At 54.7% G+C, this 21,730-nt stretch overlaps 9 protein-coding genes across 9 annotated transcripts; 3 read left to right on the forward strand and 6 right to left on the reverse strand.

Annotated features, from left to right (window-relative positions):
- Window positions 1-162: 162 nt before the first annotated feature.
- F5Z01DRAFT_676993 (uncharacterized protein) lies at window positions 163-432 on the forward strand (the record flags this gene model as incomplete). Its single annotated transcript, XM_046265317.1, has 2 exons — window positions 163-309; window positions 370-432. 2 exons carry the CDS (start codon window positions 163-165, stop codon window positions 430-432), a joined length of 210 nt encoding a protein of 69 aa, XP_046115165.1.
- Window positions 190-2,247, reverse strand: F5Z01DRAFT_287374 (pyridoxal phosphate-dependent transferase). The gene is made up of 3 exons (XM_046258783.1): window positions 1,261-2,247; window positions 1,085-1,206; window positions 190-1,031 (listed from the first exon to the last, which is right to left on the reverse strand). The coding sequence occupies exons 1-3, from the start codon at window positions 2,090-2,092 to the stop codon at window positions 486-488; spliced, it is 1,500 nt and encodes a 499-aa protein (XP_046115166.1). The 5' UTR covers window positions 2,093-2,247; the 3' UTR covers window positions 190-485.
- On the reverse strand, window positions 2,043-3,060 carry F5Z01DRAFT_287548 (cytochrome b5-like heme/steroid binding domain-containing protein). Its single transcript, XM_046258785.1, has 3 exons — window positions 2,781-3,060; window positions 2,329-2,680; window positions 2,043-2,268 (listed from the first exon to the last, which is right to left on the reverse strand). The coding sequence occupies exons 1-2, from the start codon at window positions 2,875-2,877 to the stop codon at window positions 2,523-2,525; spliced, it is 255 nt and encodes an 84-aa protein (XP_046115167.1). The 5' UTR covers window positions 2,878-3,060; the 3' UTR covers window positions 2,043-2,268; window positions 2,329-2,522.
- Window positions 3,006-4,639, reverse strand: F5Z01DRAFT_663648 (peptidase family M48-domain-containing protein). The gene is made up of 3 exons (XM_046264043.1): window positions 4,043-4,639; window positions 3,538-3,983; window positions 3,006-3,486 (listed from the first exon to the last, which is right to left on the reverse strand). The coding sequence occupies exons 1-3, from the start codon at window positions 4,575-4,577 to the stop codon at window positions 3,337-3,339; spliced, it is 1,131 nt and encodes a 376-aa protein (XP_046115168.1). The 5' UTR covers window positions 4,578-4,639; the 3' UTR covers window positions 3,006-3,336.
- Window positions 4,640-5,180: 541 nt separating this feature from the next.
- Window positions 5,181-5,843, forward strand: F5Z01DRAFT_639398 (RmlC-like cupin domain-containing protein; the record flags this gene model as incomplete). The annotated part of the gene is made up of 1 exon (XM_046262435.1): window positions 5,181-5,843. The coding sequence occupies one exon, from the start codon at window positions 5,181-5,183 to the stop codon at window positions 5,841-5,843; it is 663 nt and encodes a 220-aa protein (XP_046115169.1).
- A 105-nt stretch (window positions 5,844-5,948) lies between these two features.
- F5Z01DRAFT_287121 (putative TAM domain methyltransferase) lies at window positions 5,949-7,482 on the reverse strand. Its single transcript, XM_046258781.1, has 4 exons — window positions 7,142-7,482; window positions 7,069-7,085; window positions 6,900-6,988; window positions 5,949-6,836 (listed from the first exon to the last, which is right to left on the reverse strand). The coding sequence occupies exons 1-4, from the start codon at window positions 7,250-7,252 to the stop codon at window positions 6,001-6,003; spliced, it is 1,053 nt and encodes a 350-aa protein (XP_046115170.1). The 5' UTR covers window positions 7,253-7,482; the 3' UTR covers window positions 5,949-6,000.
- A 1,149-nt stretch (window positions 7,483-8,631) lies between these two features.
- F5Z01DRAFT_287119 (uncharacterized protein) lies at window positions 8,632-14,570 on the reverse strand. The gene is made up of 2 exons (XM_046258780.1): window positions 14,073-14,570; window positions 8,632-14,022 (listed from the first exon to the last, which is right to left on the reverse strand). The coding sequence occupies exons 1-2, from the start codon at window positions 14,134-14,136 to the stop codon at window positions 8,891-8,893; spliced, it is 5,196 nt and encodes a 1,731-aa protein (XP_046115171.1). The 5' UTR covers window positions 14,137-14,570; the 3' UTR covers window positions 8,632-8,890.
- Window positions 14,571-15,072: 502 nt separating this feature from the next.
- On the reverse strand, window positions 15,073-16,983 carry F5Z01DRAFT_287638 (histidine acid phosphatase). Its single transcript, XM_046258786.1, has one exon. The coding sequence runs from the start codon at window positions 16,697-16,699 to the stop codon at window positions 15,278-15,280; it is 1,422 nt and encodes a 473-aa protein (XP_046115172.1). The 5' UTR covers window positions 16,700-16,983; the 3' UTR covers window positions 15,073-15,277.
- On the forward strand, window positions 16,983-19,386 carry F5Z01DRAFT_287660 (uncharacterized protein). Its single transcript, XM_046258787.1, has one exon. It carries the CDS (start codon window positions 17,267-17,269, stop codon window positions 19,067-19,069), a length of 1,803 nt encoding a protein of 600 aa, XP_046115173.1. The 5' UTR covers window positions 16,983-17,266; the 3' UTR covers window positions 19,070-19,386.
- The last annotated feature ends 2,344 nt before the right edge of the window (window positions 19,387-21,730 follow it).

Here is a 21,730-nt window from a genome sequence, read left to right on the forward strand (position 1 = left end):
GCCACACTGGTTGGCTGTTGTTATCGGTGCAGGGCGATAAGGCGCCTGCAGAAAAAATCCCCGCCCATACCAAAATCCCATTTCTGCGTCTCTCGAGCACCGACTTTTGACACCAAACACACCACTTTCACGCAATCAATTCACCGCCGTCCTAGTACAGCCATGGCTCAAGGCGCTGTCAAGCCTCGTGTCAAGGGCAACGCCGCAAAGGTCGTCCACTCGAAGCGTCAAGCCTCCAAAGTCTCGAAACCCAAGAAGACACCGAAGCAGAATGCCGATCGCGTAAACCGAAAGTTCACCTCGGGCATGGTGGCCCAGACAGAGGCCGTCCTGGGCGAACGCGCCGGACACTTGGAGCTGATTGGACAGGGCAAGAAGGGCAAGAACAAGGCCTCAAGTTTGGGCAAGGGTGGCTCCAAGAAGTTTGGTTAAGCGAGTTCGACAGGTCTGTCGCAAGGCGGCCCCTCCCAACAGGAAGCGCAATTCTATTTGACTTGGGCCATTTCAAAGTCACGACCCTCGGCGACAGCCGCCAGTATCTGCTCAACGATGCGGCCGTCTCTCTCGACATCCACCTTCCATGTAGACACCGCGATTCGCACAGCCTTTTCGCCCTTCCATTTGGTCCCGCTGACATACATCTGTCTCGTGGCGTTGATCTTTTCCACCAAATTGTCGTTCAAGTTATTGTCCCTCGCCCGAAACAGGACGATGATGAACGTTTCCTTCTCAATGTTCCAGTCACCACCAGGGAGAAGCTCGTACTGTTCAGAAGCACGGATCCAACCTGCGACTCGACGGGCGAGGAGGACCATTCTGGAGATCATGGCGGCGAACCCATTCGAGCCTTGCGAGAGAAGTGTGGCATATACCGGCAGGGCGCGGAAACGGCGACTGTTCTCGAGTCCATTGTTGAGAGGCGAAGAGATTTTGGAAGCAGAGCCCCCGGCGAGGTATGCTGCGTTGGGATTGGTGAACACGGAAGCCAGTGTTGACTGGGAGCGGGTGAAGAACATGCCGCAGTCATACGGCTGGGCTGGTCAGCTGCGGTGGTCAACGAAAGAAGTGCGTGCGGCACACTTACAACATTGAGAATCTTGTGCCCGTCCACAGTGATACTGTCCGCCAGCTGGATGCCCTCTACCTGGCGCTTGAGATCCTCAAAGTCAGCCATGTTGTCGAGACAACGGGCGAAGATACCAAATGCTACACTCGTCAGCCTCCGTGCTCGTTTCTTTCCGGTGCAAAAAAGTGACTTACCGCCATCCACGTGTATCCAAGCGCTGTATTTGTCGGCCAATGCTCTGAGCCTCTTCATACCAGCTAGGCCGTCCACGGCGAAACGGCCCGTGTTGACTTCTCCTGCGCTGATACCAATGATAGTCGCGGTCCCCTCTTTTTGTAGATGCTTTTCCACGACGTCGATATCCAACTTCCATGGCTCGTCAGCGCTCACACCCAGCTCCTTCACCGACTGTCTCCCCAGTCCCACGATACTGGCAGCCTTGGAGAGGGAGCTATGCCCTCCGCTGGTGAGGACCTGTATGTTGCTGACACCAGCAGCCATACACGCTCCCAGGAGCCCATCTTCACCGACATTTCCACCCCTTTTCTCGATGATTGCCTCGCGTCCACAAGCGAGCCCAAGGACATTGCTGCCCGTCGCCCCCGTCGTGAGCGTTCTGCCCTCGAAGCTATCGCCTAGCTTCAGCAGCTCGCCTAACATACGCAATGCTCTGTCTTCTACCTCCGTGGCAATCGTCTGATGAGGTAGATGGACCTGGACATTCTGGTCGATGCGTGTGACGAGTGTGTCGGCCCAGGCGGCGATAGGGAGGGAGGACCCAGTCACGAAGCCATAGTACCGCGGGCTCAAAGCCTGTCCTGTGAGAGCAGGGACAATATCTCCTGTGATGTGCCTGATCACGTCCTGCTCTGACTTGGTGCTGGCGATGGACGGGACGAGTGAGGATGACCCTGTTGCCAATAGCTCGGGTGAGGGGAGGGTTGGGTATGTGGTTGATTGTGCGTGCAGCTTCTCGAGGGAGACAAGGATGGCTTCCTCCGCCTTGGGGTTGAAGATGTCGTCCATGGCGAGTTTATGAAGCTGCCACTTGCTGCAGTGAGGGTGTGAGCTGAGTTAGTATCTCACTTCTTAGTTCTTATACCCTGAGAGGCCCCACTTCCTGGCATGAAGTGGTTTGCTGACGAAGCGAGGCATGAGTTGGCGAGAATAGGTACTACGTCCAAGCACGCGGAACACGGCATCTTGAGTCAGGAACGGCCGTCAGCATTATATGGAGAATTGCGGATAGTATCCGAGCTAACATTGCTGATGTAGTGCCAGATGATGGCGTATGTGTTTGACTGCCCGTCTTTCCCCCATGTTGCCGCGTGCTTTGCTGGTCTTGCAGCGCGACGCACGTCGCTTGAAACGAATCCGTCAACCGCCGGTGCAGACACGCCCTGTGTGGACGAGAAACGAAGTCGTCCGTGATGCACCGCCACTGCTCAAAAGCCTCTCACAACTTGGCGCTCTCGCCCACCTCGCCAATCTTCAACTTGGCGCCATACTTCTTCAAGACGCTCTCATTGTGGTACTTCCAGAAGGATTTGGTTGCGTTCTTTCCTGCGAAGCGCTTGAGGATCTTGGCGCCTCCAGGGTGATCATCGAGGAATTCTGCAAGCCAACTGTTAATGTCTGTTCGTCTCGCCAGCTGTCATGTCCAGCGCCATGAGGAAGCACAGGCCCGGGAAAGAAGGGTTCAGGACGGACTTACTTGAGACGTCGTAGACATCGTTCTCAACGATGAGCCAGTAGCCATTGGACTCGTCCTTGTGCTGCGCTACGTCGGCGGTAGTGTACGTCTTGGACATGATTTAAAGCGTCAGTTTTATATTGAAGCAAAGTGTATGATGTCGCTCTTGGAGCTGTCGGTTAAGTATTCGCTACAAGTATTGTCGAGTACGGGTGCGAGCGCGAGCGTGATAAAGGTCCAAGTTTACCTCGGCACCTTGGGGAATCTGGGGACGGGCACCGCTAAACACTTGTACGGGACAGGGGTCTGTCGCCTGTGGACCCAACGTCATGCCCCGCGTCAGCCAGTAGCGACGGCGCAATTCGTCACCAACCGAGGCCTCGTGATCCTACGGTATGCTCAGCCTCGCCGGGCACTGAAGTGTAATTGTGTGGACGCGTCAAAAGCTATACGAAGCTCACAAGTGATGGCCTGAACGTCGCATCCTGGGGTCTGCTTGCAAAAATTCTATACAGGTAATGATCCGCGAGGAGGGACGGGTGGCCCAGCACAGGTGCCTGTATCTACGTTGATCCCTCTACCATGCCACGCCCATGAATCTCCTATGCGAGAGCGCTTCTCTAAACTGCCGGGCTATTGCGCCCTGACCGCCATGACAGTCGCTGGCCTGCCACTTCTCCATCGCCTCGGGCAGCCACTGGGTCAGCTTCTCGATGCGGGAGCCGTCCTGGACTCGTCAGCATACGACAATGATGAATCACAGACACAGGGTACTCACAGAAGGATGTGTACTCAGCATCTCTGGCACCTCATATCCTCGGCTTTGCGACTGGACGACTTTCATCCGCTCCCAGAACCCAATCGAGTGGCGGGGATCGTAGCAGGCCTCGGCCATCATCATAAGCCCGATATAGTCCGCCTCTGTCTCTTGTTTCCTGTTCATGGGCAGGTCGTAGATGAGGCTTTGCACATACCGCCCACCAGTAAGTGTCCAGAGTCCGGCCAGTGTCAGACCTGGAAGGAGCCCGAAGAGGAGGAACAGACTTCCGCTGGTGAGGTTGGCAATGATGGCTGCCGACAGTCGCTCCGCTGAATGCGTTGCGACATTGTGGGCAATCTCGTGTCCGAGGACCGTCGCGAGGGAATCGATGTTGCCGCAGAGGTTGATGATGCCGCTGAAGACGAAGACATGCCCGTCCGGTGTAACAAAGGCGTTCGCTGCCCCTGCAGACCCGCCCTTTGTTAGAAGTCTGCTCAAATTTCTCGGCGATGCATGGACCTACCATCATCAAGTATGACGTGGACTTTCCAGTCCTTGTCTGCTTGCCCGCTGACGGGGACCAGCCTCTGCATCACACTCATGACCCGTGCATATCGCCAGTCATATTTGGGAGCAAACTGAACACCTTCTCTCCGGAGCTCTTGCACGTACGCGTCGCCCGATACGCCAAAGATCTTCAACCAGTCCTCGCTGAGGAAATTGAATCGCCTCCTCCCGGTGACGGGGACCTTTTGCGAGTTGGCAAAGTAGAAGACGACCGCGGCCGCGACGCAGACGAGGATGAATATTCGATGCTGCTTCGTTGTGCCAATCGTCTCGAGTGTCTTTGCACGTCGATTCGAGAGGAGTGGTCGCGCTTCGGCGAGGCGGCGGCGATACTCTTCCTCGGGGATTTGTCTGTAGTACCGGCAGGTCGACGGTCGTGATCTCTGAACAAGGGCAATCGGACGCTTGGGGACGGCAGTGGATCGCAGAAGAGGCAAGTTGGATATCGAACGAGGGGCAGCACCTCTGTGCATGAGTCGTGGGCGAAACATGTTACTACATGTGCGCGAAAGTGAACGTACGTTACGCGACCATTGACGTCGATGCGATCATTGCCCAGGTGCGCCCAATGTCTCGTGGGGTCGGTCTCGGTCGGCATGTCGGTGCCCAGGACACCACCACCGGGTAGGCATTTTCAACTTACCAGCCCCTCGATTTAGAGCCACAGATGAACCGAAGCTCCTTATCGGGCTGACTTCTTTTTCTACACTTCTACTACGGAGTATTCCATACTACTATGTATGATTATCTTATCTTTGCACCATGCCCCCAGCATCGAGACTATCAACATCGCCTACGGCTTGGAATACGTTCAGAATAAGCAAGTAAGTGCGGGTCTCGGTACTTGGGTCTAATGATGAACCACTCCATCCAAGTCCATCTACTCCTAGCGATGTCTTAGACTAAGGTGATTTAGTGCACTTGCTACAAACATATCTACTCCACCGTGTCGTCACTAATCTCTGTTTATCAGTATCTAGACTAGATGAATAAAAAACCTCACAGCTCCCGACATATCACCTCTTCGTCCTCACCTGCCCGTGCCTTGATATCGTAACATCTGGCTGTTGCTTCCGGAGCACACAGCTGTCACCATGGGCGATGCTACCACCACCTCAGATTCGTCCCTGCCGCCTCTGGAGAAGCCAAATGTCCCAACACAGCCCGCCGAGGAGAATGCGCGTGTTCAGTCGACTATCAAAACCCTAAACTTGATCCCTCACATCGAAGGCGGTTACTTCCAGCTCAGTGACTCGTCCCCACGGTCTATTCCTTCTCCCTACCCGGCTACGCCGCTCAGCGAGGACACTCTCAAATACGTCGATGCCAAGCCCCGAGGGGATACGCGTCTCATGAGCACATCCATCTTCTACTACCTGACGCCCAACTCCCCCAAAGGCAGCTTCCACCGGAACAGATCGAGGATCATCCATACCTTGCACAGAGGTCGTGGGCGGTACGTGGTGATCCACGAGGACAAGTCCATCGAGACCTTTGTCGTCGGGAACAATATTGAGAAGGGCGAGAAATTACAGTGGGTTGTAAAAGGAGGGAGTTGGAAAGCAAGTTTTCTGCTTGATGATGGCAGTGCCGAGGACAACTCTGGACTTTTGATCACAGAAACGGTTGTTCCGGGGTTTGACTACTCCGATCACGAGTTCATGAGCCAAAAGTTATTTGAAGAGACGGTGGATAGCGAAGAGGACAGGAAGCAGCTGCGCTGGCTCATCAAGCAGGACTATAGCCCTTCTGCCTAGCCATCTGTTCGAAAAGGTCAATGTTGTCACGATTCTGGGTATATAACAAACATAGACGTCTGGACATTGGGTCAATAGAACACCTGTGGAGGAGCTCCCATAAATCACATCAGGGCACTTTCTGTGCAGGAACATCCAGCTTCGAATCTCTTGATTGTCATGATTCACTGACCTCGCCCGGAAACGGTTTCCTCCCCCAAACGACATGCACCGCCGTATACGCGTGTATTTTACTGTTAGCCACATCCTTCCTCACATCCACGAGATACACCTCGATCGCATCCTCCTTTACGCCGAATGCTCGGTAAAAGTTGGCAAACGTGAACCCGCTGAGACCACTTTGCACGTTGAGCTGCCACCCCCTGCCTAGCTCCTTGAGCCTTTCATCCTTGGGCCACGTGCCGCACGGTATCTTGAATATCTTCTCATGAATGTCCACAAAGCCCACCGAAGCGTACATGTCCTTGATGCCGCTCACAAAAACCATGGGCCGATCGATGAGGCGCGAGGAGAGGGCCAGGTCCTCGCCCCAGCGATAGAGGGCATGTCCCGGCTTCAGCGAGCCGTCGTCACACGAGAATGAGGCGTCGCCCTCTTGGCTTTCCATCCATCCCCCAGGATTCAGATTGTCGAAGGCCTGTCGTAGAACCTGTCGTTCGTAGCTCGACCAGGAGCCTCCTGTCAATCTCGTGTGGATGAAGTCAAACTTGTGCGAGTACTCCCACTCTTCCGAGCTGTCCTCGACGTAGAATTCCACATTGGGCGGCACCTCTACGGGCTGAATGGGCGAGAGGTCCGTGGCCACGACGTTGGCTTGGGGGAACAGATCCCCCATCTGAACGGCCCAATCCCCGGTGCCGGTGGCCACGTCGAGGATGTAGCGAGGCTTGTCGAGTGGCGCGAAGAAGAGATGCCCGTTCAAAGATGCGTCTACAATGTCATACTGGAGCTGGAGTCGTTCGCACTCCGGGAGGTCATTCGGGAAGGGGTAAGCTACATGAGTCTCATCAGCCTTGGTCCCGGGACCAGCAGTCAGTTGAGTCGAAAGGCACATACAGCCTGCGCGATACGCATGATACGTCCGACCAAATTGTTTCGGATAGTTCTGGACACTCTCCGATAAGGAAGCTGAGGTATCATCGTATCTGCGTGTATGTCGATTAGTGCTGTGACATTGGTCGGCGAACTGCACTCCGTTGCTGCTCTCGATTGACTCATAACTTACATCCCCGAGAGCACAGGCTACGTTCATCAGCCACAGTTCAATGCATTCTCAATCCAGCGCAAAGTAGACTTACATCAGCCTCAATCGAATTGCCGATTGTCGACCCGGTGGAGGGATACCGGAATGTGAATTGACGGTCTCCATTCCCGTCCCCAGACTGTGCCTCGTCGCTGTTGGCCGCCATGCGGGCACACGCAGCAGTCTCGGTGACACTGTGTCGGGAAAGGCTAATAATGTGACAAGATCGACCCGACGGCTTGGGTTGGTGAGGGGACGCCGACTTTACAGCCCTTGGGGTATATCTGGTCTTTGAGATGTTGGTCGCGCGTCGAGTGGCAGCAACCCCAAATCAAACGACGAGTATGAGGGATGATTGACGGATGGATTTGTTCTCTGCCCGCTCTAGCAAGAAAGAATGGTAACGACAGAATTTGGGGAAAGGGAAACTGGAGACGATAAAGACACGAGTGAGGGCGAAACGCAACCTGAAAGATGGTTCTGTCAAAAGGACCCAAGAACCAGGTCCCACGTCCCAGCATTCCGTCCCAGCGTCCACGACCCCCAGTACGCCTTGCATTACATTCATTACCTACTACGTAGTACGTACCACAAAAGCAAAATGCCCCTCGAAAACGCTAGACTACCTAGCGAGAGTTCAGCGCATCGAGAGCCCAGAGCGGCGGTGCGACACGCAGCCAACGAGCGTGACGATCTGGCGGGGGGGGCAGTTGTTGGGCAGAGCTCAGCTGCACTGCACAGACAGAGTCAGACAGACAGCGCGAAACGATTTCCCGATTATTCGGATAAAGAGCAGGGATCAAGCTTTGTCCAACGGGCCGGAAGCCATGCCCGGCCAGCTCAAAGGGGTGATTCATTGGCTGGTGCTGCATGTGGGATTGGGTCGATGCGATGTGCAGGCGACCAAGGCAGGGCTTTATTAGCCTTCTGATCTTTGTTGTTTGCCCCGTGGTGAGTGTGTCCATGCCTCTTCTCCAGTGCACATGTCTCGATCGACCATTCGAGATCTCGCTTCTTCCGCACCAAGCAGACGGACAGAGTCGGGCCCGACAACCGCCCTTCCTGAGCGCTGGTTCTGCTCCGCGCTCCGCTTTGCTGCTTTCAAGTCGCCCGCCCTGCATGGCACTGTCCCATAAAAGGCGCCTGGACCGACACGACCAACAGGTGGAACAAAGTTGCAGCGCACGGTAGCATGAAGGAGTGCAGAGCCCAGTCATTGAGGGGGGACAAATGCTGCATTGCAACCCTCTCGGCCGCGCCTGGCACCCATTGCGGAGCATTTTCATATCAATCTTGTTGGGTTTGCGCCAGATGCCAGCACGGCCTCGACTTCGTTCCGCACCTCGGGGCAGCTCCTGAATAATAGATGGCGGCTGCCGGTCCCAGACCCGCGGAGCGTCTCGCGATCTGTGGGAGACGCATCATGCCTGCGTCTGCAGGTCTCATCACATCTTACTCAGTAAGCAAGCACGGGCACGTCATGGACATCTTGGTGATCCGTACGCTCATGGTCTCTCAATATGCCCAGTCTGTCTATAGATCACTTGCTCTCCATTCATCTCGAGCTGGCTCGCCAGCTCCTCTGGTCTCGCGTGGGTATATATAAATTGGTGCTCGCCAGGACCAACATGTGCAACGCAAAGAAGGGGAATAGTAGATCGAATAAAATTGGCCAGAGAACACGGCGCTGCTGGATGCCGCTGGCGCAAAAGCTGAAGGAAGAGATGTCAATGTCGTGGGCCCATAAAATGCTTCGTCACCCTCATCTTGCTGCACCGCCTACGCGTGCTTCCGCCTCCTCATGTCAGTACTCGCTGCCCTGCCAGGGGCTCATCATGCCGCTGTTGGTCGCGCTCTCGTCGTTGGCCATGTACGTCTGGTCGATACGCAATATCCAGTCCATCTTGTCCTTCTCACTCCGCGCCGCAAACAGCCAGGTGTTGTCGGTGCCGTAAATAGCAAAAACAGCGGCCTGCATGCGCTCGCTGAGCCGTGTGATCCCCTGCTGCGATTGACCGCCACCATTGGCTGACCCGTGGCTGGCGCCCGTCCAGATGGTGTTGATCACACGGCCCGAAGCGGTGCGCCGATGCCCCGGGGTGAACGTTGGCCCGCTACCATTCTGCCCGGGTGGTGCGTCGTAGTCGTCTGGGCCATGCAGCAGACCCAAGATGCCGGGCTGGCTGTCCACACGTGAGTTCCTCAGGCTGACAAGTCCCACCTCATCACCGTCGGTAGCCGAGTGGATGTGCAGATATGGCCGTCGCAATTCCACAAACCTCTTTTGCCATCGTGTAGAGTCCTCATTGGGCACCAAGAGATAGCCACCCTTGAGCGCCTTGGGATTCTTGGCAACCCGGATGATGGTTGTGACCAGGCTGGGCGCAAGTGCCGCCTCTGCTGCCACATCAGTGGGTGGGGCCGTGTTGGCTGGGCTCAGTATGTTGGACAATGGGTCCGGGTACTTGACCCATAGTTTGAGACATCTCTCGAGCAGCTCAGTGTGGCGCTCAGAGTACTCTGACTTGGATGGAAGGCCCTCGCCCGTCGTGGCAGCTTCAGCTTCAGCTTCACCCTCTGCCACCTTTGTCCCGTCGGCCGCCGACCCGTCCTCGTCTGCAGCCTCTGCATCACCATTGACAGATGGCTCGGGTGACGCCTCGGGCGTGTCGTTGAGTAGATCATCATCATTTGGTATGATAGGTCTCAGTTCAGGCGATGGAGGGACATCGGGCTCTGAGGGGTTTGCTTTGCTGCCGTCTGCCGAGACCCCCAGCTTGTTGAGCATGTTCTGGATGGTGCCGATCTCAGCAACCCGCCTTCTCTTCTTGTGCGATCTGATAAAGTCGCTGACCAAAGACACGCCGCGGGGCGTCCAGCTCTGCAGGTTTTCCTCGCCCTTGACGTAATCATGCTGGCTGTTCATGCGCCAAAGGTCGCCCACCCGCTTGATAGGTGCGGGTCGCATCGTCAGGGTGAAAATACCCGTAGACGTCTTGACGAAGCGCACGTTCTGAAACATGGACGAGAATATGGATGCTTGGCGAATGAATGATCGAGGCATCACCTGCACGCAGATCTTCTGTGAGAACTTCATGGGCTCCGACAGCTTCTCCGAGCTGATCTCCCACGACACTGTAAGTTGTACGCGGTACTTTTCAGCTGTGACCTTGTCCAGCAGCAACGAGCCGTGCAACGACGAATCCCACTGCGCATTAACAGTGATGCTGCGCGTCCCGTTGGCGTTCTCGCGGTAGACAGGGCTCGACGCCATCTTGAGCGTAATGTCGGGCTCAGGAGCAGACATGTTGGGCGTCTTGCCCGCAGAATCGATCAGCTGAATACGACCAATTCTCACGGAAGTGATGTCGCCCCATGGCAGAGCGTCGCCGGAACTGTGCGAGATGTCGATGCTGACACGGCGCTGTAGACCTTGGTGGAGCTGGAAAGTGCCTGTGTCAAGTTCACTGGCCTGTGCCACCTCGACCGGAGCATACTCGCCAGCCTCGTCCAGCTCCTTGATCTGGATCCTCGACAGCAGGTCATGCTTCTCCTGTGTGAAAAACTGCGACTCGTTGATGCGCTGGCCATTTCCATTGCTCCGGGGGGCTTCGTCCCGCATATCGTCCCAGCTCAGCAGCTTGTCCAGATGCATGGCAGATACGTTTGCAAAGATGGCTACGCGCAAGGTCACATCTTGCGGTGCGAACAGAGGCACGCTCATGCTATGAACGCTCTCGAAGCGGATGGGCCCTTCATCAAAGTTGCTGATCATCTGCGTGGTCGTGATTCCATCCTCTTCTGAAACGCCGGGGATGAATAGTTGCGCGTGGATTTCCGTGCCTTCGCGCTCGGCAAAACCAACCAATTCATGCATGACCACGTTGAACTTGAGGGTGTTTGACGGGGCTCGGGCGTGTGATGGTTCGAGGGACAGCTTAACTATGCCCAAAACATCGGAAGTGTAAGGGGACAGCACGTCGAGCGAGAAGTCTTGCACCCGACTCTCAAAGACCGCGCGCAGGGGCACGTCGGCCTCGCCAACGAGTGTGTAAGAAGGCATGCAAGATTCCTGGAAAGGGTTGTCGAGACTCAGGTGCTGCGCATAGTCCGGCTGGTCGAGATATTGATGCATCTGTCGCATCTGTCGCACCCGGTCGTGGAGCTTTTGTAGACTCCAAAGATGCACCACGTTGCTCCTGTAGTCAACAACGCGGATGCCGATGCACGGCTTTTGCGCTTCCTCCAGCCCAACATCGTCGCCCTCAAAGGTCAATCCGTTCAGCATCATGTCGTATGATGAGCAGACAGCGTGACCCACGTCAACGACTGTGAACTGGAAGACGACATTCTCCTCGAGCGCGTTGCTCATGATCTGAGCTTCCTTCAAGATGGCTGCGTTTTGAAGCACCGACTCGGCCATTTTGACGTAGTGGCGGCTGCGCCAGTGCTTCAGGACGCTCTTCGCTCTGGCTTGCTCTTCGTCAGACAATTTGGGGTTGGCCTTGGGTCGCTTCAGCGGGTCCATCTTCTCCAGCTTCTCCTCATACTTCTTCTTCTGCAACACTAGTTGTTTTTGCATGTCGTCTTTTAGATCTTGCAGCGCTGTCTCCATGCGAACCTTCTCCTTCTTGATCTCCTCGACCTCGACATTTGCTGCCTCGGCGTTCTTGAGCTGCTCGGTGAATTCCTCCTTCTGTTTCTCGAGCTGTACTTGAAGCTCCTCGCGGACCTCCTTGAGCTTGTCGTCATACTCTCCCTGCTTAGGTGTCGAAGGCATGGTCAAAGCTGTGTCAAGGGAAAAGTTGTCAATCGTCCCGGTGGACATGTACTTGTCCCGCGTCGGATACGACGACTCGGAATCATCGCCGTCTTCGCGAGCATTGACGCGCTCAGCGCGGACCTTTTGCACATCCTCAAAGAGGGCGTTGAGCTCCTCGTCCGTCAGCCCCTTGAGATTTTGATCTGTTCCCAAGATGGCACCGGCCGCTTCCCTCCTTGCCAAGGACCAATCTGAATCACGCCCATTGCGGCCAAAGGGGGCCGGCGAGTCTGGTCTCGAGTCAAAAAAGTCGGACGCTTTACTAGACATCCGCTCATGGCCCGGACGCGGACTCGGTGATCCTCTATCGATGGCCTGTAGCTGGCTTGCTGTGATGGAGTGCCTTAGCAAGCTCGTACCAGCCCCTGTCTCTGCTCTCTCGGCTTTGGCCTCCATCGGATGGTTGAATCGAAAGATGTGGAAGTCACCAAGGATGACACGGTATCCTGAGTGCAGCTGCGTCGGCCCATCGACCCGCTTGCCATTCACCATGACAGATGCACCCTCCGAAGGCAAAAGCGTGACAGTGCCGTCTGAAGCATTGTCAAACTTGCAGTGGTCGTGCAAGATCCTTGTGCCGTTGAGTCGAACATTTGCTTGGTGCTCACCGTTGGTGTCAACATTGCCAACCGTTGTGATGCCTGGTTTGAGGTTGTAGACAAGACATTCCGCCAACAAAGGGTCATCGGACAAGTTGACCAAATGAGGCATCTTCTTGGGGGTGGACAATCCAATGAATCCTTTCTCGATGCTGATGCCGAGCTCTTCCAGTGCAGACTCGCGCTCTTTGTGGATTTCCTCTGTCTTTTGCAGCTTCTGCTCCCATGTCTGATTCAAGTCGGTGAGCAGCTTCTCGCTCTGGCTCAGTTGTTCAGCAATATCTGCCTTTGACACCTTCGTAACAGTCCCATCAGGCCCTGTGATGCTGACCAGCTGCTTCTCAAGTGGCGTATTTTCATCATAGATCTCATCGGGGTTCGGAGCGGCCCCAGCAACACCACCAGGTACCCCTCCGCCCAGTTTGCTTCGTAACAACATCAGCTCCTCTTTAAGTTCTCTGATCATTCGGGCATTCGCATCCTCGTTAATAACGGCATGGTTCTTGATGCGTTTGGCCGAGTCGGCATATCGTAGCGTACTGAGCGTCTCGTCGTAATTGATGTCTGCCGGACTGATGGCAGCAATCATGGCCGTCATACTGTTTCCACCAAGCGAATCCTTGAGAAGCCATGTGAGAATACTGTCACGGTAAGGAACCTGGTTGGCGCCCTTCTTCTTCTTGGCGCCGGTCGACATGTCTGCCAAAGCCGCAATGACACGACCAAGCGTGGAAAGCGACCTGTTGATCTCCGCACCCTCTTTGAGGCGCGCGCCAGTCGCACCCGTCGAGTTGGCTCGCTCGGATCCGGCCAAATCAACCAGACTGATCTTGGCCACCTTTTCGGCTTCCATTTTCGTCTCGGTGTCCATCTTCTTTTGCGTGAGCATCAGGGTGAACACAGCGTGACTTCGACTCGATGTTTCGTTCATGTTGGTAGCGGCGACGGTTCGCGCCTTGTTACCCTCGTCCATCAAGTGTTCAATTTCCTGGAAACCACTGACGACAAGTTTGGCGAGGTCTTCGACATAGGGTCCCGTGGAGGGATGCTCACGCACGCGCAGGTTGCCTTTGTTCGCGGGGTTCAGCAGATCGCGTACTCTCTCGTTGTAGATCTCCAAGTACGAGACTTCGACTGTGCATTTGGTAGCTCCGTCGGCCTGCATCTGGTTGATTCGTTCGAACATTTGCTGACAGATCATGGGAATGATGCCGATTTCCTTGCCATATCCCATCATAGAGTACGATTTTCCCGAGCCCGTCTGCCCGTAGGCGAAGATACAGTTGTTGTAGCCGTCAAAGGCATTGTCGAGGAGCGGGGAGCCTAGGTCATCAAACAGGTTGCTTTGGCCGGCGTAGTTGGAGTCGTTCTTGTCAAAGGACCAATACGATCTGTCAAAGGCGAATGTCTTCGCGCCGCTATCGCCCTGCTTCTTTGCCTGGTGTCCGTCTGGTACTGTGAGCACGGTCTGCGCATTTTTCATTTCCACAATCCGCTTTGCCCCTCTATCGATTTCTGTGCTGGTCAGCATGGGTTCCCCTCGTCTTGATAGCTCAGCAGCCTACCTCGCCCATTAAAGGGCCGCACTCTCACCACCACCTTGATGTTGCCTCCACCGCCTGGCGGCATCTTGTCTAATGTGTCGCGGGGACCTGAACTGGTCCCCTAGTGGCCCGGCGGCGGTGGTTGTAAGTTGCGCAAGAAGGGCGGGTGCCGGGCCCCTGGCTAGATAGGAGTGGGCAATGTCGGGTGTAAGAAGTGCTCAAGCACGCGATCTTCGAACGGAATCCCGGTGGCCTCTGTGTCGCATTTTCTGTATTGGCGTGTGCTAGGGCGCAAGCTGATCCGGGTTCAGTTGCTGGTGTCGCTTTCGGTTTCTTTAACGATCTCGACTTGGTTAAGGCCAGGTAAGTCGGTGAAGGACGCGCCGGAGCCAAACAGCAAGGCAGGCGCAGAGTGAATTCGCTGAGGAAGACGTAGTGATTCAGCCGTCGGCTCGTGAGGGATGATCCGCGAGAGGAGCAGCTTCAGCAGCGGCACATCCGAGTCAAAGTTCGAAGATTAATGTGCGCGGTTCGCGACAGCTCCAGTCGTTCCAGTCACTGCATTGCTCGCTGGGGCTGGTGCTGCAGGCACCCGTAGTGGCTGATTGGGTGGTCAAGCCACTGACATCTTCCCTATGGCTAACAGATACCGGGGCTTAACCGAGACTAACTTACTGCCTGTTAACCTTAACGGCCTTCAAGCTCAATCTACGGATACCATCATCTGTCATCAGGAGAATCGGGGGCAGACTTCTAATGGAACCCACCGAGCCAAAAGTGACCTCGCGATGAGTTTGCTGATTTGGTACGTATGATCATCCGCAGCAATTAGCTGGGCCCTCACAACGTGCTGTCGCCATACTCGCACACTCATCTCAACTCCGCATGATGTCTCGGTCACCCGTCTAACCCCTCTTCACATGCCGTCTCATCGCGCTTCGCGGACTCATGCATCATTGGCCGCGGGATGAGCCACAATGGCAGAGACGTTTACAATAGGTACCTTACATTGAGATATTGAAAAAATGAAACAGGCCGTTTGTCTAGGCTGCACGCGAATTTTATGAGCTGGTGTTAATGGTAGGATCAATACGGAGCACAGTAAATTAGATTAAGATAAGTCTACTCATGATGACTCTGTCTAGTGTCGCTGGGTATATTTATGTTCGGCCGTGAAGAGATTCGTAGAAATAGTCGAGAAATCAACCGCAACGAAAGGCGTCAATTTACTCCAACTGGAAAGCGTTGTAACGCTTATCAACCGCAGTTCCGTTTCCCACTGACTTGTCTGTGTAGATGGAAAGGGAATCCGTGCTGTTATCGTACTCAACACCACAAGCATCCGAGAAACCCTCGTCGAAAGCGGACATTCTCTCCTCGAGATACTCATTGAAGCCGTCGCGGGAGCACATAGTGCCCGGTCCATCGGAGCAGCCTGGAAGAGGCTGGGGAGCGCTGTTCACCAGAACTCTGTAGTATTCATCGTCGTCGTAGCCAGGGGCGTCGGTGCAGTTGAAGCGCTCAATGGCAATGTTGCCCAAGAAGGGGAGGATGTTGGACGACTTCCAGGCTCGACGGTAGTTGATGCGATCCAATGGCATGGTCTCGTTGATGTTGTTGGCGCCGCTGAACTCTGAGTTGTTGAAAAGCCCCATGGCTACAACGACCATTGGGGGCAGTTCACGGTGCGTGAAGCTGACGTACAGATCCTCTGCGTCTTTCCCGGCATTATTGTCGAGCAGAAGCTCCGCAGTGGCGTTCAACCACGGCAGTCCGACGGGCCCTGAGATTTTGTTGCCATACCCGACATTGTAGTGATAGCGAACGTCTTCCGCATACTCCCAGCCCAGCCAGTCATCAGACTTGAAAAGGTCGAGGTCGCAGAAGGGCGACTTGCCTCGGATAACGGTCTCGTAACCGCACAGTTGCTGCATGCCAAAGACGTCGTTGATCGTAAAGTTGAAGTCGGGAGCAAGGTCATTGAAGCGAGCGACCAGGGGCTTTGCATACCTCTCCTGAAACTTGCTGGATTCATCACTGCCTGTGGATCCAGAGTAGCCTGGGCAAGCCTTGTAGGGGGTAAGACTATCGGCGCCAGACTCTGACCCTTCGGGGATCTCGACGACGTTGATGGTCTCCTCATCTGATTGCAAGCCGCGGACCAGAGACTTGGCAGCCTTGACGGTTCGTTCAGCAGACGACGTCCAAATGCGCTTGGGATCCCGCAGATAAGGGTAGCGGAAGTTGATGTCCACGCCCAGACGAGTGGCCTCGAGACGGCCTACCCGTGTCAGGATGGAGACCTCATCATCAGAAACAGGTGCCTCCCAGTCGTCCAAGAAGCTGAGGTCCGGGACCCGGTTCCACTTGATGCCGGTCTTGTTGTCCAGCTTCTCGAGGAAGGGTTCAATGTAGGTCTTAAAGTCAAAGTCGTTGGCGTAGATGGCGGAGTGGCGCACAAGATAGGCAGCACGCTCAGCGACACAGCCCTGGGGCGCATCTGGTGAAATCGAGGGATCTTGTGGCTCAAAGTAGGGTGCGATGCCTGCGAGATGCTCCAGAGGGTTGAAGTTGTAGGTCGAGTACAACGTAGAGGCGGACACGGAACCCGCAAGGGCCAGCATCTTGAGGAACGTCTGCGCAGCCATTGTGTGTTAGCGACTCTGTTGGAGAGAGGACTGGAGCTTGTGAAGCCCAGGCAACATCAATTTGGGCCATGGTACCTATTATAATGGCACGCGCCGCACCGGGCTATCTGACGCTTGACTGCGTGGTGGACCGTGAAGGAGCTGACGCGTGGTATGCTGTCATTATTCCCACAAAATGTTGTTCGATACCTTGTTTCTCTGTGCTCGGCATTGGTCAGAGCCTAGTGACTGGGGTGCCTGGAATCCCTGGATTGGGGCTCTTTGAGGCTCTGCTCATCCATGTCGATCTGCAGTGATCCTTGCCTGTTGTAGGTCGTGATCGAAAGATCGAGCTGGCGTGGACTTGCGTCTTGGAGCAATGACGACATGGCACGATGATGGATTCAAGTTGGCACGAAAAGAAATGTAGGTGAAATTACACATAATTCTTAATCCCGGCCTTGGGGTGAACCAAACCCGTGGAAAGTGTGAAACTGGCGCAATGAATTCAACGAATCTGTTGAGTTGATGGAACCGCGCCCAACAGGTGTTGGATATATACGGAGTACAGGGTACTTTTCCTAATGCATGTACTTGTATAAACTTCTCTCCGTCAGCAACTCGTCCCTGCGGTACGTCAGGCGAGAGAACGATAGAACCGCCCTTTGCCAACCCCTATCTGCCCTTTTGCAGCGATGCCTACCCTGGACGCCCTCCCGTCTGTCGTCCTGGACCGCATGTGCGACGACCTCCGGATCGATCCATTTGACCGCCGGCGACCCTGCGGCTTTCGATCCCCTGGTCGACTTGGTTTGTAGACTGCCAGCCTTATTAGATCTAGCATGGTGTTTACCCATGCGAGTGCCCCCGGCTTTGGTCCGTATATCGCCACCCCAAGGCCGCTTTCGGCTCCAGGTTGAAATGTTTGATCTTCGCAGCCTACACGTCCCGATAGGGCAGCAGCCTCGGGACGAGGACATGGACGCGGAAGACTATGCACTTCTCACGGCTCCGCGTCTGCATCGGATCGGATGTCCTGACCTATGGGAATTCGATATCTACGGCAACTGGAACTATAACGAGGAGGCCATTGCGCAAGCACTGGTATCTCCTCAGGCTAGGTCCCGAGTGGAACATATCCTAGTCGAGTACAGGGAACCAGGTGACGCGCTAGGGACACGAGACGCCCTCCAAGCTAGTCGAGCTAGCTGGCCTGGCTTATTCCTATTGTCGAGCTCGGACTCGAGGTCTCACGGCGATAGGTCTTTCCCGGCGTCTAAGAGACCGCTGAAAACCCTGTCACTTGATAACAACCGCGGAATGACGTTGCAGATTCTCGAGCGGTGGGACGAGGTCGTCGACTTGTCCGCTCTACTACACTTAGACCTCGGGCTCGTCAGACCCGAACTGGTACCAACCTTGCGTAATATGGCCGGGATAGGAGCGCTTGCTTCTCTTCAGACCTTGAAGCTCACGCTGGACCTCTTTGAGAACGACGACCCGCGTGGAACCACTAAGGACCTATGCTCTGTCATTAAGGCTCTCCGCCCGCTGCGCAGTCTGCACCTTGGACGCACCAACTCACGCGCTATCTTTGACGCCCTGCTTGGGGCACATGGACCGCACCTGCGCGAGCTCAGCCTTGATGAGCCAATAGTGCTCACCTCGCAGAACGCGCACCGCCTCGCTAAGGTATGTAGTCGCCTTCGCGAGCTTAACGTGACGATACGACGATCAGGCGGCGACGAGAGCGAAGTCGCATTCTATAAGGCCCTAGGCCACCTAAGCCGACTCGAATCAGTCTCTATTACCTTAGACTGCACCCGACCTGATAGTGATATCACTGGTCTGATTAAGTCCGGGGAGTTCTCGACCGATAAGTACGATCGCGAGACTAGCATACGACTCGTGCAAGACGCCCTCGTCAACGTCGCTATAGACGAGGATCTAGCTCGCTCAATCTTCCTCGCTATCGCCCGGACCCAGAAGCGCCGGGCCGATGAAATAGGGTTGCGTCAGTTTATGCTACGGCGCGTTGTCGTGGAATGTCCGGACTCTAACCTATTTGACTCGCACTCGGAATTCTCGACTCTGCTACAATGGCTCCGTGGCCATTGGGTCTGCGAATCATCGGTCGGTCTTGGGGATCCCGACTGTATCTTTAACCCAGGGGGCCAGGCGCGCACGATAGTGACGGCTCGTGACAAAGGCGCGCAGCGCAAGACGCAGTACGAAGACTGGCTGTTTGCGTACTTGGATGAGATCGATCCGCTGGTGGAAGACGCGTGGCTGCGGCTTTGGCCATGCGAGCACGGTGAGTGGAAACGGTCATGGAAGGGTCGGCCTCTCGCCAGCAATGCTTCCTACAGCTCAGGCCCATGCGATTCATGAGCATGGAAAAGCGGGAGGCGACATGTCTAGTAATGAACCCATATAAGGGACCACCCAGCACGTGCGGATCCTTGAGTGTGACATGACAGTCATGGATGGCCGATCACTTCTTCAACGCATGCCCTTTGCAACTAGATTGTCTAGTTCAATGTAGCCCCGTTCAGCAGCATCCGGCCACAGCTGTCGACAGCGCGACAGTCATGAAGAGGGCTGACCACGACTGGCAATATATTGCTGGCGCTCCACACCCCAAGTTAGAATGACTATCGACAGCGGGGCTGCCTTCTTTTCCCCCTATAACCAAACATCTAGGTCGAGCTTGCGAATCTTAGCACCGGGTGGTAGTTACATACCGTCGTGCTCCGGGATCCCCTCCCCTGCCATCCCAATACTCAATCTAGAGCTGATGAGATGTGTGAATCCATGGCTTGCTCGGAGTTTGAGTGTCACGGATAAGCCTCCGCTGGACGACCTGAGTGGTATGAAGCAACATAGGACTCGATGTAGCAGAGCTCCTACTTGTGATGCTTGTCCACGTCGTTGGCCCCGAACAAGGCATTACTGACCGTTGCGGAGCGCATACTACATGTAGCCTTGTATACATGGTACAATGTCATCCCCCTGTAACCATTCATGGCCGTCTGTCCTGCCGTCTCTTGGTCCATGGAAGCCGAGGTAGCAACTAGCAAGTCGACACTGCAAGCGCTGGGACAATAGCTACCCACCAGGTACACGTCTTGGATGACGGTAGCAGCTTCCAGCCCATTCCAAAGTTACCATGCGATGCTTGGCGCTTACGAGTTTCATGGAGCGTCAGCTTCGGGGATAATAGGCGACGTCTTTCGGTCTGAGTGAGGAAGTGATGACAGATTGCGAGAGGATGAACGATCGGAGTGCTTCCGCGGATTTTGGCCCCTTCGAGCATTGCCAAATGGCCTACCCTGAAGCCGACCACAAGTGTAATCACCCAAGGTAAGTTTCCTATCTCCATAAGCTTTTAGTCAAGTGTGCATATTGTACTTGCTAGCTGTCATTGACAAATTGGTTTGTTGAAGAAACCATCGCCTCGGTCTTAGTTGGCCGGAAAAGCACAACAAAATCCCCGCCGTCGTCCGCCCATGTCAGCCGGAAGATGTGATCACAAGGCGGAGTAAATGCTCCGAAAGCAGTCCTCCCAACCTCATAGGCTAATGAAAGGCTTGCGAAGCTGACACTGGCTTGGCTGTTATCACATGAATACATGTTTATTATTCGAAACACATGCGTCTATTGTTAGGGCTAGGGATTCACAGGCGATGCTTCGGCTTGCCGAGAAAGTCCCTGCATTTAAATGTGCCGACAGTCGCGTGAACACATTCGATCATGATGTACGGATAGTGCACTACGACATGGCGCTCAACAAGAGTCAGAAAGGTGTGGGTCGGCTCTGTGCAACCTATTGCTCAGCGAGTATTATCTTCAAATTGTTTGATACTATGTACCTAACTACGTAGAGAAACCCAAGCCTATTCTCTTCATGTTGCTGAGCTGACCATGTTGAAAAAGCGGACAGTGCCTCATAGCTCCCGGCTCCGGACTTGCATCAATGCAAGTGTGGCGTTATTTAAACCTTGAGGCTTGAGGAAATTTCGTCTACATACAATGTACCTGACGAGCCCTGTGGTAGTGGCTGCAGTCGCGTGCCATTGACTTTGTCGGCGCGGTTCTTATAGTAAGTGCTAATACGGTAGTAACCAGACCCCATCTAAGTTGCCTTGAGTTGATGCTCTTTGCGCCGTCGCAACATAGTGGTAATTATGAAATAAGTGTCGTATCAGAGTGATTCAAGCTCAAGGATTCTTGGTGACCAGAAGATCGAGACCCGAAGATTATCGAGGAATCCACTGGCGGCACAGTGCGGCCTCATGCATACACGCTAATGGCCCCGTCCAGGCAATGATCTTCAGTTGTAGCGGAGTCATGCCAACATGAACTCTCCGGTCTTGTTTGTGATCTTTCGGGGGGCTGGTACGGGCCTTTTGAAATGCCACCTAATTACTCAGAAGCATGATGGTGATGAGCGGACATTTTTAACATTGGATATTTGAGCGTGCGCGAAATGACGCTTGTCCCAGCACCGCACCAAGTACCAGTGCGTTGACAGCCACAGTCAGAGGCTGTAACCATCTCCAAAGTTCCACGCATAGCAGACTGGAGCACGGTATTCTGCACGTGCTTGTCTAGTGGCATTCATCTTTGCGATGTATGAGCCCTCGATTTGCTGCATGTGGAAGGAATGCACCATGCGTAAGCACTGTATCTGGCACTACGTTCCGAAAAGTGATGAGTAAGCATTCTCTTGTCCCTGGGTGCTCCTGCCCGGCCACCGCGAAGCCAGGTCGGTCACTCGTCCTTCCGAATACTGGAGTCATCCAGACGAGCACCCCGCCCAACTCAAGCCGTTGTGGATGTCCTGCCGCTGCATCGACGAATTTGCGAACCAAGACCGAGTTACTAGCCAAGGCACAGTCAGCCGTCGTCGCAACTCTCCCTTCTTGCGTAAAGCCGAGTTCCTGTCTACTCAAACTCGACCTTTCCTGTGTTCGACTTCGGAGTAACCATTATCATTGGCAGCCTCGTCAGGCTTTTGCCACGCGAACGAGTCTAGTTTCGCCTTTCCTC

This window comes from Emericellopsis atlantica, assembly GCF_019669845.1.
Source record: "Emericellopsis atlantica unplaced genomic scaffold F5Z01scaffold_28, whole genome shotgun sequence".
Classification (NCBI taxonomy): Eukaryota; Fungi; Ascomycota; class Sordariomycetes; order Hypocreales; family Bionectriaceae; genus Emericellopsis; species Emericellopsis atlantica.